Source organism: Typha latifolia, chromosome 10 (genome assembly GCF_019914945.1).
Source record: "Typha latifolia isolate L0001 chromosome 10, TyphaL0001v2, whole genome shotgun sequence".
In the NCBI taxonomy this organism is placed as follows: domain Eukaryota; kingdom Viridiplantae; phylum Streptophyta; class Magnoliopsida; order Poales; family Typhaceae; genus Typha; species Typha latifolia.
The window spans coordinates 4,324,503-4,342,152 of NC_133095.1; the positions used below are offsets into that span (position 1 = coordinate 4,324,503).

The 17,650-nt window shown below is 34.0% G+C and overlaps 1 protein-coding gene across 1 annotated transcript; it reads left to right on the forward strand.

Annotated features, from left to right (window-relative positions):
- The first annotated feature begins 1,665 nt into the window (after positions 1-1,665).
- On the forward strand, positions 1,666-10,251 carry LOC140796924 (protein MET1, chloroplastic). The gene is made up of 7 exons (XM_073150136.1): positions 1,666-2,978; positions 3,896-4,002; positions 4,310-4,404; positions 4,952-5,028; positions 9,193-9,313; positions 9,390-9,449; positions 9,693-10,251. The coding sequence occupies exons 1-7, from the start codon at positions 2,593-2,595 to the stop codon at positions 9,834-9,836; spliced, it is 990 nt and encodes a 329-aa protein (XP_073006237.1). The 5' UTR covers positions 1,666-2,592; the 3' UTR covers positions 9,837-10,251.
- Positions 10,252-17,650: the final 7,399 nt, after the last annotated feature.

The window sequence follows — 17,650 nt, forward strand, 5'->3', positions numbered from 1 at the left end:
GTGCTACTATTCTAGTGATTGTGTTTGATCCGAGTTTGGATCCGTGGTTTTTTTTCGTTTGGATTTTTTCACGTTAAAATCTTGGCGTTCATCTCTGCTTTCGTTTTTTAATATTTCTTCCAATTTTTATTTAAGGAAACGAGTGATATCATTTTCTAGGGCTTAGATGCATACGTGTGTCTAGTTATTTTTTCAATCTATTTAAGAATCTCCGAGTCCTGCTGCCGTGCAACACTCAGCCAATTTGGGCCCATCGCATGCAGCACGGCATGCAGAGCATCATGTAGCCCTTGCCACACCTCCAAGCTGAACCTGCAATTAAAAATAGATGCTCACAAAGCTCCTTTTTAGCCCCATAGAGTGCACAAACCCTCCACTGGCCCAATACGTTTAGCTTGCAGTTAGCTTCGCGTGGGGAGCCTCTTCCATTCAAGCTTCTAGGAAAACGTTTTCACTTTTGGTGTCGTTGGGAGACGTTAGAGCTCCGTCCATCCTTTGTGACCCACATCCATCAACAGAGCAAAGAAAGTGTACATAGACCCTCGCCTTTGGTGTGACCACTAAGTCCAAGTGTCAACGGTGGTGGCACTTAAAGAGAATGACAAGATGCCATAGGCCAGATGACTTCGTCCCTCCTCAATGAGCCTCTCCATGCTCCACTTACTCATATCCATTTGATCAGCCACCATTAGGTCTTCGTTAAGACGGGATAGATGTATGACGCGAAGCTGCTTACACCAAGGGACAGCAAAGAGCCACGACATGATGGCTGCCTTGGTTGCGCGACCATTCCCTATCAGCTTTCTACACGCAAGCTGCAGAATCACAAGGGGAGCTCTTCGTATTTCGTGTCGAGGAAGCATAGGTTTTCCCTACCTCCCCTTTCCCTTTGTCAGCCGCCGGTGATGGCATCCTTCTCTCTTGTTGGTTTCTAGCATCCATTGCTCCTAACGTGGCTTGGACTGCTGCATAGTGCTGCTCACATTATACACCCTTCACCCCTTGCGGCATGCTTCCGATCGGGTTTTATCTGTTTGGCGTCCTTCCTTTGCTGCCTTAGGATATATGTCTCCGTTCGGTCTTGTCTACTGCTATCATGCTGAGCATGTGTTGGGCCATTCTGAGTGGTATGATTAGGACCCTTTAGGTTGACCCTATGAATTGGTTTTGGAGCACTCGAGCCTCGCCACGTTCTAGCGACACCTTTCGAATAGGCGTCACCCTGCCTCAGCGTTCTTCGTTTCCTTTGCACCGTACACCATGAGCCAAAGGTGGATTCATTCTCCTCCGTTGAATCTCTTGGCACCCTATTCCTCCCCTCCTCCATGTTCAGGTTCATTGTCTCTTGGCCATGCACATCCCCCTCAACCTTCTTGCAGTGGGTGACATTATGCCCAATGCGCCCGCACAAGTAGCAAAAGAGGTATATTTTCATAAACAATGCATTGGTCCACATGCTCCTCCTTTGGGCCAAGCCAAACAACCGTTTTTAGAGGTTTCTTGAGGTCTACCTCCACACAAACTTGTGCGAACCTACTCCACGTATGATTAAGTGTCGTTTCATCCACCCTCACGGGTTTGCCGAAGCAGGCCGTGATCGGAATGAGCGCCTCTAGTTCCCAATACTCCTTAAGTAGGTTATACAGCTGAATCCAGACAGGGGAGGTTGTAGCGAAGGCATCTAGCTAACACTAAGAGTTGTTCTACCGAGTTATCAAATTTAACACTATTCCTTGTATCGTCCATGGCTCGTTGGTGAGGGCGAAGCTCGTATTCTCTTTCTTTTCAAACCTGAAGACGTAGAACTCATCCTCAATGTCGGACGTTAAGAACCCTATCAATGGTATTCCACAAAATAGGCAGAATAGCCTTAAGCTTGGCGAGGGGAATACCCCTCCCGAGGAAGTGCCCAAACAGTAATCGCTTCCATCTATCTCTACATCTCTCTAGTATTTCCGTTTCAACGATCAGGCAATCTTTAGTCTGGGCCTGAGCTTAAGCTAGAATCTCCTTCGGGATACGGGCCTGTCCACGTTGCGGATGGGCGCCAGCCTCCATGGAGGCCCAAGACCTTGGCTGACCTGCTGAGTACTCTTCTCGCCTTTAGCCTGACTCGTGCTCGGAGGAAGACGCTCTTCTTAGGTGCACATATTCTCCACAACTGGTGTGTGTGTGTGTGGGGGGGGGGGAGCTTTCCACCGTCGTCTCAGTTTTTACCTTGTGGAAGATTCTAATGGGATTGGGCGATTGGCTTCTGATGATGACGCAAGCTCTCCAGCTCCATTGGGGTAGTGGATCGTCTGCAACCACGAATTCGTGAATTTACGATTAAGTAGTCACGCAGCCTTTTGGGACCAATCAAAGGCTGTTTAGTGTCTAGTTGTAGAAAAGTCCTGCAACCAAGCATGCAGACTATATCCTCTTCATTAAAGTGGCCTTCGTTTGTGTAATTGTGTGGCCTCACAGCAGCAGCCAAAGAGGAGCCACAAATGCCTATCCCCTGTGATCCTCTCTCTCCCTCTTCCTCTCTTTCCACTAGAAGCAGGGGAGAACTCAGTAGAGAGACAGAGGAGAGAGACAGAGAACCAAGCAATGTCTCTTGCTCCTCTTACCAACCCATCTCTCTGTTCCTTACCAAGAACTCGACCCAGCAATCAAAACCCATGTCCGAATCTCCTCCCCAAGCACAGCTCCACCAACTTCTCCCCATCTCCTAACCCCTCCTCGCGGCTCTCCAATACTCAATTGCCCAAAGCTGCGCGCTTTCGCGTTAGAGCTTCTTCTGCGCCACCCGCCGAATCTTCCCAGCCGTCCGATAGCGGAGAAGGAGACGAGTACGAGGTCGAGTTGGATAAGCCGTACGGGTTGAGGTTCGCGAAGGGGCGGGATGGGGGCACCTACATCGACGCGATTGCGCCGGGGAGCTCGGCCGACAAGACGGGGAAGTTCCAAGTGGGAGATAAAGTGATTGAAACGAGGTAGTTCTTGTTTGATTTCTTGTTGGTTTTGATGTTTCTGTAGATTAATGCTTGTGAAGTTTGTAACTTGATGTCGATCCTCTTGAGCTTCTTACTTATATATTGGTGAAGTTGCCTTTTTTACCTCAAAAAAGTCCTTTTTATATGCATAATGCTTGCGGTATCTCAGAGTGCATCCCAAAATGTTGTTGATAGCCAGAATCCCTGAGCAAGGTAAAATTTTAAATATGGAGCAACTAATATTATGGATCTTCCCGTGTGTTAGTCTTACCCCTGAATCGTATCAGAATATCCTTGTCAAATTGCCAAACAACAGCATTTTGTGATCCAACCTGAGTTACTCCTAACATTTCTTTATATATATATATATATATGCAAATTGAATTATCCTTTGTCAGTATATTTGCAAAAAACAACAAAGTAGTCATTACAAGGAATATTCTCTGATTATTATTATTATTATTATTTTATTTTATTTTAATGTCAAAAATGTCCTTTACTTTGGAAGGGTGAGAAAATAGCGTCGACATTAGATAAAAGAAAGAAAGAAAGAAAGAAAAAGAGTATACTGACAATGTTGCTTATAAACTAATGTATTTCTTGATTATACACCTGGAAAAATGAGGAGGGGGTCTGTATATATGTGAAAAGAATGAGGTTTTGGAGGGAAATCTCTGGAAGGATCTACCTGAAGCTATAATGCTCATAAACTTCTCATCTTTTCATCAACCCACTTGAGCTTTCCATGATGGAGTTGCAACTCCGAAGATGATATTAGATTTAAGCATTTGTCTGTGTAACATGTGGGAGATTGATAGGTACTGTTTATGTTTGAGGCTTTGAGCAGCTTCTTTTTCACCTTTTGGTTTTGCAACAAGTGGCTGGTTGTGGTGACTGAAATGTTACAATTTGTTCAGTGCTGTGTTTGGAACAGAAATGTGGCCAGCTGCCGAGTATGGGCGAACAATGTATACTATCCGCCAAAGAATTGGCCCTTTGCTCATGAGGATGCAAAAGAGATATGGTTGGTTTGCCTTCCTCTCTTTCTTTTTTTCTCTTGCAAATGTTGTGGTTTATCTCTTAATCTGATCATGAATGTATCCAATCAAGTCTAGACATGAGTGTGTATCAGTACCTAAGTTTGCAATGTTGACCAGTGGACTTCACGTTTTATTGACTGTAAAGCCTTACAGTGGGTCTCCTCCTTTCTGATCAAAATAGATTTTTTTAGAACTGATGATTCAAAAATGAAAATAGAAAACTCCAAAAGTTTAGTCCATAGTGGTTCGCACTGATTTTTAGTTCATCCAAAATTGCTTACGTGCATCCAGGAAAAGCAGAGGATGCTGGTGAGCTTACTGAGAAGGAGATAATAAGAGCTGAAAGGAATTCAGGTGTTATTAGCAACAGAGTGAGGGAAATTCAGGTAAACATTGTAATATACCTAATGCTGATTTCTTTTTATTTCTTTCTTTGACAATGGACTTCGATTTTGAAGTCAAAATATCACTTCTCATTGTTATTGAAAATAATTGATGATTGAATTTAAAGGTTCTAAGAACATATGGATGGATTGTTAATATACTTGGGAGAATTCTTGTAAAATGGAAGCAATTTGAGTCTGTGATCAAAACAAAATAGTGATATAATCATATAATTAGTATAGGGAAAGAACTTACTCAACATAATCACACATCCTGTTGTACATGTCCTGCAAAAAAGTGAAATACTACTTGATCTTAATCAATATTTATCCTAAAAGACGAGTGCGAAGATCTAGATGCAGCAAACACATAACTCTGTCTCATGAAAAGTTGAAAACTTATCTCTAATGCATCAATGTGAATAATTCAACTTAAGAGTACTAAAGAATTGTGAGTTTATTCTCTTCTATTACTTTCATAGCTGAGAAGCATGCTTTCTAATATTATATATACAGTTGTGATCCATGATGCTTGCAAATTTTATTTTAGATGCAAAATTATTTGCGGAAAATGGAACAAAAGAAAGGGAGAGAGAATGACCTCCGTGAGGGGCTGAAGCTTTACAAGTAAGTTGAATCAACCATCTTAGTTGATAAGGTTATATTATTTCAAATGAGACAAAGTTAAAGTCAGGGAGTAAATGCAACGAGTTTCAGAGTTGACAACAAAAACAACAGATTGTCACCATCATGAGGGAAAAGACTGCATTTTTAAACAATGAAGTTTTGGATTATTAAAACCTTTCTTGTGACTGTAGTTTGATTTTATCTCAGTTTGCTAACTCTTAATGGCATCTACAAAGTTTGCAGGCAGTGGGATCACAAGTACGATTAATAGTGTAGCTCTTTGCAATTGTAGTGGAAAACTTTTGACATACTTTTACCAGCTAAATCCCTTATTGCATCTGCTAGATTAAATCCCATGATTAGTCTTATTCTGGGATATTAAAGGTCTTCAATCTACAAAAAAAATGTCTACTTGACTGTGGGTGTTAACTTTGAACATATTAGTGGGTATCTATAATAACTTCAATTTTTCTTTAGCTTGAATGACTCATAAATGATATAGAAATGCACATTATCAAACTGGATACTTTTAAGATGACTTTCACATTAATCACATGGTAGCTCTTTTTATTGATTTTTTAACAAAGAGAAATATTTGAAGAATGAAACTACGTCAAAAGGTCAATCTAATGCGTAAGATATCTAAACTCTATAAGACAATGCTTATACAAATATTGAATCGTAATATCTACAATGAATGTGCATAGAGGGCGACAAAAAATATTTAAGAGTAAATAATATACTTAGAAATAAATAGATAATATATTAATTGTTAACACAAGACTCCAACAATAATTCTATAATATAATGATTTAATGTCAGAAGAGTCATTCTAATTCAATAAGTGCATCAAACTTTTTTAACTCTCTCATTTTTTTTATGTTTAAATAAAGCAAATTATAATGCAAAACAAAAACAAAAATTAGAAACTCAATAATTAAAACTAATAAAAAATATGTAATGCACAAATGATCAACCAATCTAAAAAAATATAAAAACTCAAAAATAAGATGTGTACACAAAGATATACATGTTAGGGTATATAAATAAACAAACAAACTCCTCCTATCTAAAATATCTCGTTAAAGAATTATTTGATAACTTCATCCAAGAGGAGTACCAAAATATCTTATTTCCTAACTCAAACTTGTCTAGTTTGAACCCATAAAGTAAATCATAGTTGAATTTTTGCAAAAAATTACAATATAACCTAAAGTGTCCAAGTACACCACAGTGATAATGAATAGGTATGTATCTAGATTTTTTTTATTTTAGTAGACTTTCTAAAACTAGAATATACCTATTCCTTCTAGAAATTGTGTATGAATGACATTTTTTACCTGAGACAGTGATCCTCTCATTTTTGTTGATTAATTTTTGTTTCTCAAGACCTCGTTCGCTGTTCCTTCTTGTAGAAGAGGAAGCTGAAGTTTTATCTTTGCATCCTAGTGCTTCATTCTTCTTTCTCTTCTTGAGCTCCAAATAGTTTGCTCAAATTTTTCGAACCTATATCAAATTGATCAAATAAGCTTTTAGCCATAGATCCAAGTTTCGGCCAATCCCAAGTCGGATCGGCCAAAACGGATTGGAATCGGCCATAGCCAATCCCAATCTGCCCGATACGGGTCGGTCGTATCAATTATAATTGATACGGGTTCTCCTTCCCTCTCTTGTTCTCTACTTCTTTCCCTCCTAACGGGCGGCACCTAACGTAGATTCGAGCAATCACGATGTCCCGCGACATCCTCCGACCAAGATTCGGCGAGCTCGACCTCCGGCGACCTCAAGTTAGTATTTTATTTTCTTTCTTCTCTCCCTCCAACGCTCCATCTCTATTTCTCTCTCTACTCTCTCTTCGAATCCGACGAGCCACCTCTCTACTCTCTCTCTTCCTCTCTTCCTTTCCTCTGCTCTCTTCCTCCCACTCTCTTCCTCTCCGTCATCTAACAGAGAATGAGATAGAGTGACAAGAGAGATTAGGTAGTGAGAGAGAGGGAAGAAGAGAGATGAAAAAAATCAGAAAAAAGTTTCCTTACATCATCTAATCCGAATCGAATTAGATGAGATCTTCTCTGCGCCTCATCGCATGCCGGAGAGGGAGAGGGGAGGGGGTTGCACGTGCATCCTCCTCTCTCTCAACCCCAATTTTTTTTTCTGGTTCTTACATATCTTGTAAAGTATCTCTCTCTAGGATAAGAGAGTCTACTATGATACCAATTTAAAAAATATAAATTCTCAGATATGCTATGATACAATTAAATTTTTTTATAATATATGCTTTAAAAGATGAGATTTATCACACGTTATCAATAATAACATACGAAAAATAAATCTTCAACTTAAATCTTTAAATCACTTGTATAAATGATTCCTTGACTTTAAAATTAATTTTCTATTTCAATATTTTTTTATCAAACATTTTATAACTTTTCATAATTTGTGCATATACTTATACATAAAATCTAGACATTTTAAATAAAATTTTATTTTGAAACACAATTTGCCAATTATATGAGTACCAAGGTTCCAAGTATCGGAATTGACCATCTGAAAAAATGATACATATCGGTAGTATCGGCCGTCCGTATCGGCCTGTATTTTAAAATAATTTTTAAAATATAATAAAATTCTTAATTTTTTAGAAATATAATAATAAGAAATAAATATAATTTTTTCATATATAAAGTCTAAAAACTAAAAAATAAATATTATTTTCTTAATTTCTATTTCTCCCCCTTTTTACTACTCACACTCTCTCTCTCCCACACAAATTAAAAACAATTCTTACTCTCTCCCACTAATTCTCTCTCTTATCAAACTCTCTCTCTCTCACTAACTCTCTCGTATCAAACTCTCTCTCTTATTAAACCCTCTCCCTAATTAACTCTCTCTCTCTTTCTCTCTTTTCCTCTCTCTTGCTCCATCTCCTTCTCTCTCTTTCTCTTCCTTTCCCTCTCTCTCTCCCCCCCTCTCTTTCCCTCTCTTGCTCCCTCTCTTTCTCTCTCTCTTTCCCTTTCTTTCTCTCTTACCGATGCTCGTCTCGGACGGGACGGCCGATCCCGACCCGAAACGAATCAGATATCGGCCGATATCATAGATTGGTTTCAATATGGGATTGGGATTGGCCGAAACTAGGAACCATGATGAGTACAAATAAAACCTTACATAGGTAATCAATTTGACAGCCACTACATGATTAGAAAGCTTGACGAAGAGTAAATACAAAATCCATTGTTTACAGAGTTACATGCTACTAAGATTTTTACAATTAGTAGCTCCATACAAAATTCTATTGTTTGTTTGTTATGGGAGAAATTAGAATGACCGTTACCAGAGCTAACAATGACCGCTGTTATTCACTTTACTTCAAAATTTAGCCAGCATAATTGCAGCTTTGCAAACATAGGCTTATTGAAACTTTTAATATTTCATAAAGAGATTAAGCAACACAAGTCATCAATGTATTCTCCACATTTGAGTTAGTCTGAAGCTGGAGATGAGAAGACTCTAGATATGGTTGAGCATATGTTGGTGGCTGATACCTTTCTTGATAATATTTTAACAGCTGGTTAGGTGGGAAAAAGAATGTTCAGCTACGCAAACAGAATATGCAAAGGACATAAAAGACATAAAAGCCAATTCTAAGGTGCACGGTTCACTGGATTCATCTGTTTCATCTCTACTAATTCAAAAGTTCATCAAAGTTCAAGCATTGTATGGATATTTCTGTGTGAGCTTATGGAGAATGCATCCTACTAGTCTGATGTTGAATGCTCCAATTGTAGTTGGTTTAAGCAATATGACATTTGCCTCAAGATTTTCTTTTCTCGCAAGGTAGCCAAATACTTCACAATGACTGTCCCACTGCTTCTTTCAAGGCAGAAGTTATCTCCAATTCTTCATGCTGTAGATTTATAGGAATTTCTCTAACTCTTTTAAGAACTAAGAATAGAGCGTAATTCAAAAATTTATAGGGCAAGATAAACAGGAAAGGATGATATATTTTGGCTTACTGCTACAAATCTCGATCCATATGATGTTATAGTGCTCTTGAGAAACTATCAATCTAACTTATCATATTTAATAGAATTTGAACATGAACATCTGAATTGACATTCTCTTAACAATGTGGTGTTCTTATCGAGCTATCTTGATTAATACAAGGAATGCAAAATATGAAGAAGCTTTGGAAAAGTTTGAATCAGTATTGGGCTCAAAACCACAGCCAGAAGAAGCTTCCATAGCAAGTTACAATGTTGCCTGCTGTTACTCCAAACTTAATCAGGTATTCATCTCATAATGCTCATTTAAACAAATAAAGCCCCATCCATCTGATCTGATGCAAATTATTGATCATGCAGATACAAGCTGGTCTTTCTGCACTTGAAGATGCAATGCAAGCAGGATATGAAGAATTCAAAGTAAGTTGCTCTGTCCCACTGCAAGATCCAGTTTTACAGTTGCCTATAGAATAAAGCTACAAGGCCCAATCTCTTCTCTTTTTAAAACAAATGTGGAATAGATTTTAGTGTAATTCTGAATTTCTGTCCCCATCTGTAGACAATTACATTTCTTTTTGTGAATTTCTACTTTGACATCTGCAGTATTACTAAATCCTATTGCGTGCTATGTTTGATTCACATGCATTTGGTTAACTTTTGCAGACTATTCGCAATGACCCTGACCTAGCTAACTTACGAGCTTCTGAGGAATTCGAGCCCCTCATGAAAAATTATGATGAATCTTTCATCAACGAGAATGCTATCAATGCCATTAAATCCTTATTTGGCATTTTCAACAAAAATTGAGCACCGTATCCCTCCAGCACTTCTCGTCATCTGATCTTGCAACATGCAACTATTATCGATGCACGATGTTGGTCGCGAAGCTCTGGTTATCTTTTTTCTATCAATTCTCTCATTGAATCACACTGTGACACTCGAAACTTAGTGACATCTGTATTCTTCTCGTTTTCTTTTTCCTTTTCTTTGGGTTCATATTATCATCTTCTTAGAGAGATTTGGAGAGAATCTCCTCATAAATGTCTTCACTTGTAAGAGAATGTATATTCATGTTTGATTCCCGTATTCTTTTCTTAACACCCGACTTGCAATACATATTTTTTCTTTGGGGGGGGCCCAGACGATGAGAGAATTCCTCTTTTATATAGATATTAATTTTATGTCCTGGCATACTCCTGTAAGTAAATGTGGCATTTTGATATTCCTACTTTGTTTCCTTCTATCTTACAGTCTAAGATAGTGAATGAATGTACCTTTGGAAAAATTTCAGACATTCTGAAAGTATTTTCTACTGTCTATAAACCAAAAGCAAAGATCTACATCTATAATGGCATCAATAACTTACTTTATGTCATTTATGTTCACCTCTTTTTATCCTCCTATGCAGCAATAGACAACAAGAACAATAACAGCAAAGCTAGGCCCCAAGTCCATGGGATTGATTACTGTCAAAACTCTGTTCTTTTTGGTTTACTCCTGAAGGACCTTGTCATACTACCTCACAGTTAGGATGTCTATTTTAGATACATTTCAAACTCATGTTAAATGATTCTGTCATCATCCTTAATCATTGGTACTCATAATTGTTGCAGATGTAATTATTTTATTCTACTCATTCATCTCAACATTCTATTCTACTCTGAAACTTCTTCCTATTTATATTTTTAAATTACCGAAATATTTAGAACCATAGAATATGGCTGGCTTTTGTGAAAGAATAATTTTTTTTTTCTATTCAAATAAATGGGTGCATGATTCTACATTTGGTCAACTTACTGTAATTAATTGATGCAATCTCATGTCTAGGGTCTCATATGCACTGATTCCAAAGATTTCGAGATTTCTCCCAGCTTTTGAAGGATTATTTTCCTACAAAATTTAATCAATTAGAGCCAGTATTTCATAATAAAAATTAAAACTGGAGCTTAAACTGGTCGTTTACAAATATTATATATATATATATATATATATATATATATATATATATATATATGTATAACTTTCTAAAACCTCTCTTATATATATGTGTGTATAAATCTATATACTTATTTACAAGTACTTCTTTTAGTTAAGGATACATCTTTTTGTCTACTAAATTGCTATAGGTGTAACACACACAAATATAAAGTTTAGAAAGATTAAAATATTATTTTCAAGGGTTATACATGCACAAAAGAAACGCCTTTACAAACTTAGGCATTTTTTAATTCAGTTTTAATCATACTTAGTTAGATTTAAATAATGAAATACTATTCTTTAAAGAGCAGAATGATTTTGGTGGCAATTATATTATTTGGAAGAATGTACCAGTAGTTATAATATTTTGACAATTTTATAAAGAATCCACTATTTATTTCCTTCATGATGAAAAATTTCAGCATCCCCTAAGAGCTTGGTCAAATTTAGGTACCTCAACAAACTCATAAATATGAATCCTAACTCATTTAATAATTTATTTGACCAAGTAATACGTAAATCCAAGTCACCTATCTTTCATACATATGACTTGCTAATAAAATAATAAAGAGAAAATTGGAAGAAAGAAAAATTAAGAAGATACGAACGTTGCAAAGTTAGGAAGTGATAAGGTTTAAATGAAAGGGACATTTTGGATTTATGAACTTCCGAGATGTGTTGTTTCTTACGACATATATTTTTATTATGTAGGCCTAACTTTATTTCACTCCTTATAGATTTTTTTTATGTCAAATTATCTTATGTGATTATATTCAAACTTAAATTGTTACTCTTTTCTTTTATATTTGATCAATCTATAAGCTGAATTTGAAGATACTAATTAGAGACAAAGTTATAGATAATTTGATAAAATTTCCAACGCATTAAAAATAATACCTATAGGATTTCCGATGATAGATACCACATCTTTGTTATCTAAAATCTGATCAGCATTATTTTTAGATGTTTTAAAAAGCCCTACTCAATTATCTATAACTTTGCCTCTAATGAATAATTTTAAATTCAATCTTTTATTTTATGAAAGTCCATAAACTAGATAATTATTCCAAATCCAAAGTATATTGAAGATCAAATAGTGAATTAGTCCATTCTTTATAAATTCGCTCTCGAATAGCTAGACTGGCTAAATTATGAGCCAAAGTGTTATTACACCTGCCCACCCATGAAACAAAACCCTACAAGAGGGATGAAAAGACATCCACCTTGAGCACTCTTAGATATTAAGTAAGATTATTTGGCTAATATCCAACGAACCACTATTTGATGACTTAACCACTGAAAAGAGTCATTAAAGATCTAACAATCTTTACATGATAGACTTTTTCCAACACTTTAATACTGGTAGGGGAAGATACACCTCTCTATATAGTGCACCGTTATAATTCTCTAAAATTATAGCTTTCTTCTTCATGAAGGATCTATGTCACTATAAATACTTATCTCCCCATATGGTGCCCATGTCATGTTGTATTTATACACAACATGTATTACCCAAGTGAAGGTAGATAAAAAGATAATTGTCATTGCAAATAAATTAATGATTTTAATTTGAATGGAACCATAGGGAGATAAAAAGGTGAAATTTAATCATTGAAAAAAGATAAAACTAATAGACAAATGAATAATCATACATGTGAAAATATCTTGATCTATAAAGGAATAATCATATATGTGAAAATAGAATAAGAGATAACACTTTGTATCATTATAGTTTGGATAAATTACAAAAGATACCTTTTATGGTCTAGACTAGTGCGAAAAACTAAATAAATTTCTATTAAATTACCACAATATCTTGTGGTATTAATTATCTCATTGTTTGAGCAATTATGAATAATCTACCTATATAGTTTAGATGATTGAGATATTTCATTCTATGATCATGTATTTCAAGGGATGTATGTGTGGTAGAGATATAAAAACTAAGTTTTGAGCATAGGTAGGATTGAATAGAAGAGGAAGAAAATACATTTTGTTTTAATTTTAAAGCATAAAATATTATAAGTAAATTTAATCAAAGATGGGGACAATTTTGATATTTTGGTATTCATTATAACAGATACTAGAGAGATATAAAAAAAATAAAAAAAAATAATTAAACTAAAAAAAATTAAATTATCTTTTGTGACACGTATAAGTTATAGTAAAAATATATCATTTATAATACACATTATATCTGATGCAAATTTCATGTACTAATTGCTATAAGTAAGCATCGCAAAAAATAATGCAAATAACATAAATAATTTCAATGATTACAATAACATATTTTTCAGGTCAAAAGTCACAAATATTTATAAAGATAATTGTCATTGCAAATGATTAGTTAATTGTGTATAGTTAGTATTATATTATCATTTTACGACAATGTTTACGATAATTTGCAATGGTTTTTCAAATCATTGCAACTATTTGTTGTGACTAATTTTTTATTTTTTGCCATACTTATAAAATGTCACAAATCTTATATTATAGTTATATGCAATAATAAGTGTTTATATTTTTAAATTTAAACATAAATTTTATACAAACTTTGAGTCCAAATTTAAGTGGGATCAGTGCACTATTAATAATAAATTAATGGTGGAGTAGAAAGAGCTCAAAAACACATTAAAATTATATATTTATATATTCAAATTTAGAAAGGAAAATAAATAAGAATTAGCCTTAATGTAGCTATTATGGTAATAAAAATAAGAAAATTTGTATATAACACCCTGCCTTTTAGCTAAATTTGTATTTGTACTCTACATTTTCACTATTTACAAATCGAGTCTTATGATTAAACATATATGTGCAAAAAATACTCTGTTATTAACTCTGTTAGCCAAACTTAATCAAACTTTATAGTTAAGTTAAATACACTAAAGGAATTACAAAAATATCCTCAACTAAGTTACCTAACCTATACACAACTTAACCCAAACCTAACCTAACATAACCCAACATAACCTAACGTAACCTAATCAAACTCAACCCAACGTATACCCAAATCTGTCTCAACCTAGATTTCAAAACCCTCGCTGTCATCATTGTTGATGGTGGATATCCTGCTGCTCTTCTCAGACGAAGTAGATCGCACTCTCTTTTTACCGGTTCTCTAGTTGGCCACTCTCCACTGAAGTTGGTGACGATCTCTCTCATCGCTAGGTCTCCGACGAGTCACATTTTTTCACAAAAGTGAAGGTTAGTAATAAAAGGGTTCGTTGTCTTCCTCACTAGATCTTCTATTCCTTTTGCCTTAAAGTTTCTGTGAATAAAAGAGTTTATCGTCTTCCATCTTAATTTACTCATGTCTTACAAAGTAAGAACTACACTTATCTTGTCTCTTTTTTATGCAGGTTATTACTGGGTCCTACACAATATTACTGTGTTTAATATTATTGTGATCCTCACTGCTAGATTTTAGAGTTACTATTCAACCACGGTTGACTTTTGGAATTGTTAGGTTTTAGAGTTACTATTCAACTATTGTGGAATTTGAGTTAACACTGTTGGGGTTTAATACTGTCTCTTTTTAGTTCAGTTACTATATAATTATAATAGAACTTGGTATTAATATTTTGGGAGTCTATCATATGGTGTAATTATTATTGCAATTTTAATTACAACCTTTGTATCAGACATTTTATTAATTTAATGGTTTTGTACCAGATTATAATAGCTTTTAGCATAATAGGTTATGTATTTATTTAGTTGCAAGCCTTTTAACTTTTTTAGTTCAGCCACTACTATGATTGTGCAATTTGTTTGGTTGCAAATTTTGTATCAGAATTTTAGCTGTTGTTTAGTTGTTGTAAAATTTATTTGCTTGCAAATTTTATATAACATTTTGTTTACTCGTCAATTGTTGTTCAGTTGTTGTAAAATTCAGTCACTGCCACATAGTATCAATCAATTATTATTGTTTAGTTGCTGTAAAGTTATAATTATTATAATTGTTATATCATAATTAATTATTGTACTAGATTTTAGTTCACTTGTTGTAAAGTTCAGGTTTTTGCAGGTTTTAGCTTTGTACTACAATAATTACTTTTACAACAACAACTACTGCTATCTTATAAAATTCATTGCAGTACAAAGACATTTACATAACAACACTTTTTCATGTTATCTGATGCATGGAGAACATTACATATAACCTCAGTAAAACAAACTAACAATCTACAAATTTTATTCAGAACATAAAAGTTTTCAAGTTGATACATAATATAATCGTTAGTTGATTTTACTAAGATTATGATTGATACATTACTCATTAATTATTTACACTAAGATTATCACGTATACACTTAATACTATTACCTCAAGGCAAATGCACATAAAGAGTCATCCCATCTTTTCTAACATATCCATCATCAACTCAATTTTAGTTAGATGGTACTTCAGATCTATAGACAAAAATTGACATCGTCGTATTATACGAAATAATCATAACGATTATCCTACATTGAGACTATTAATACTCTAATCAAACACTAGTAGAATATTAATTAAATTGCAAATCATACCTTCCATCTAGGGCAATAGTAAAATTTTCTAATTTTGTTCTTCTTCACATTAGAAATTCAAATTTTATAAACATCCTCATCACAAGGGCAACTCAAATTTTCACCTATATCATTCCAACTCAAATTTAAGCTCATTGATGAAGACATTAACCCTTTTGGGAGCTACAGAATAAGTAGATTTGAGCCCATTGATTAGCTATGCCATTTCTGAAATTCATGTTAATTCATACTGCGATCTATTAGAATGTATAGTAGGGAAAATGGAAAGAGCAAAAATACTTTAACATTTTGAATAGGATGTAGATTTAGGATTTGATCGGTGCAATTGTTGTAAAAACTAAAACCCAAGCTATGCCATTTCCTAAATCTAAAGTTAAATATAAAGAAAAATACTAAACCTAAGATATTAAATGGTGTGTGGAGGAGAAGAGAGAGTTGTTAGAAGAGATGAACCTACATTTTCTTGATTAGAAGAAGCTATAGTGGTCTGCCCTAAAAGAGAGAAGTAGAAATAGGAAAGAATATGAAGAAGTATAAGGGCATTTTAGTTATTTAAAAAAATAAAATTTAAATTTGACGAAATATTCTTATTTGCCCAAACGGTGTTAGTCAATATCTAACTCATAGTATTTTTTTGCACATATTTATTAAATTATAGGGCTCAATTTATAAATAGTGAAAATATAGAGTGTAAATATAAATTTAGCTAAAAGGTAGGGTATTATATGCAAATTTCTCTAAAAATAAAATGAAGTGAGTTTAGTACCGCATTACTTATTTGTGAAATATTAATAGGGTACATAAATTATCAAGTTTCACTCGGGCTTTTCACTCCTAGGGACCCACTTTTATTTGTAATTAAATTCATGCAAATTAACTATGTCGTCCAATTTAGCTTTTATTACTATTATTGGATTAGATTTTATGACTATTCGAATTAGATCATTGTTATTACCAAAAATAATCTAATGAGAATAATTAATGTGTGATACATAAATTTCATCCATCCATGCATTAATGATTATGGAGAAAAAATGTAATTAGTATACAAGTGCAATACATAAAAAATGTTGATTATTATTTAAATCAAATAATAAGTTATACACCTACTATATATTTTATTTTACACATCGATAGTATGTATAAAGATACTATAAAATATTTAAACCATTTCTCATGCAACTATGATTCTTTTGTATATGCCACAAAAGTAATTTTGAGCTTTAAGGTGATATGTTAGTTAGAATGTTATAATTTAGAATTTTTAACCTCCCAAATATGTAATAGATAATAACAACAATGATCTCTATTTATGATGCAAAAGATTGATCCCTATTCACTATCATAAATTTACCATGCAGATAAGCATATTTAAAAAACCACGAGTTACCTAATATGTAAAAGTATATAAAATACATTTCCACAGGATTAAGAAATTATAATTAATCATTAGACATGCTAGCACTAATCACCTTGACGAAAACATAATTACGATCTTCGTTAGAAAAACTAAAACAGGTAAACAATTCTTTTACATATGCCACAAAAGTAATTCTGAGCATTAAAGATGATATGTTTGTTAGAACGCTGTAAATTTAAATTGTTAACCTCCTAAATACATAATATATAATAAAAGTAATAATTTTTATTTATGCTGTAAAAAATTGATCCCAATTCACTATCATAAATTCAACATACAGATAAATATATTTAAAAAACTACGAGTTACCTAGTACATAAACACATATAAAATATGTTCTCATAAGATTAAAATATTTTAATTTAATTATTAGACATGGAGCACAAATCACTCCTCTACACACAAAAAAATACAATTATTGTTATTATTAGAAAAACTAAAAAGGGTAAAAAAATTATATTCCAAGATTATCAAATCATAGAAGTAGGTAGCCAATGGGAAAATACAAACCCTAGGAAGATCTATCCATGAAAGTAGGTTTAGGGCAATCTAGTCAAATCCCTTTAGACACATATCTTGTGTATTTTTTGTGTAGATTTCATCTATCCATCCAACCATCCAACCATCCATCCATTCATCAAATCCATTTGCCCACAAGGGGCCATATTGGTGCCATGTACATATTACCATAT

Excerpts from the sequence above, each read along its gene's own strand:
- LOC140796924 (XM_073150136.1), top strand. The coding sequence starts at position 2,593 with ATGTCTCTTGCTCCTCTTACCAACCCATCTCTCTGTTCCTTACCAAGA. Across the intron at positions 4,003-4,309 it reads GAGGATGCAAAAGAGATATG|GAAAAGCAGAGGATGCTGGT; the intron begins GTTGGTTTGCCT and ends ACGTGCATCCAG. Across the intron at positions 4,405-4,951 it reads ACAGAGTGAGGGAAATTCAG|ATGCAAAATTATTTGCGGAA; the intron begins GTAAACATTGTA and ends ATTTTATTTTAG.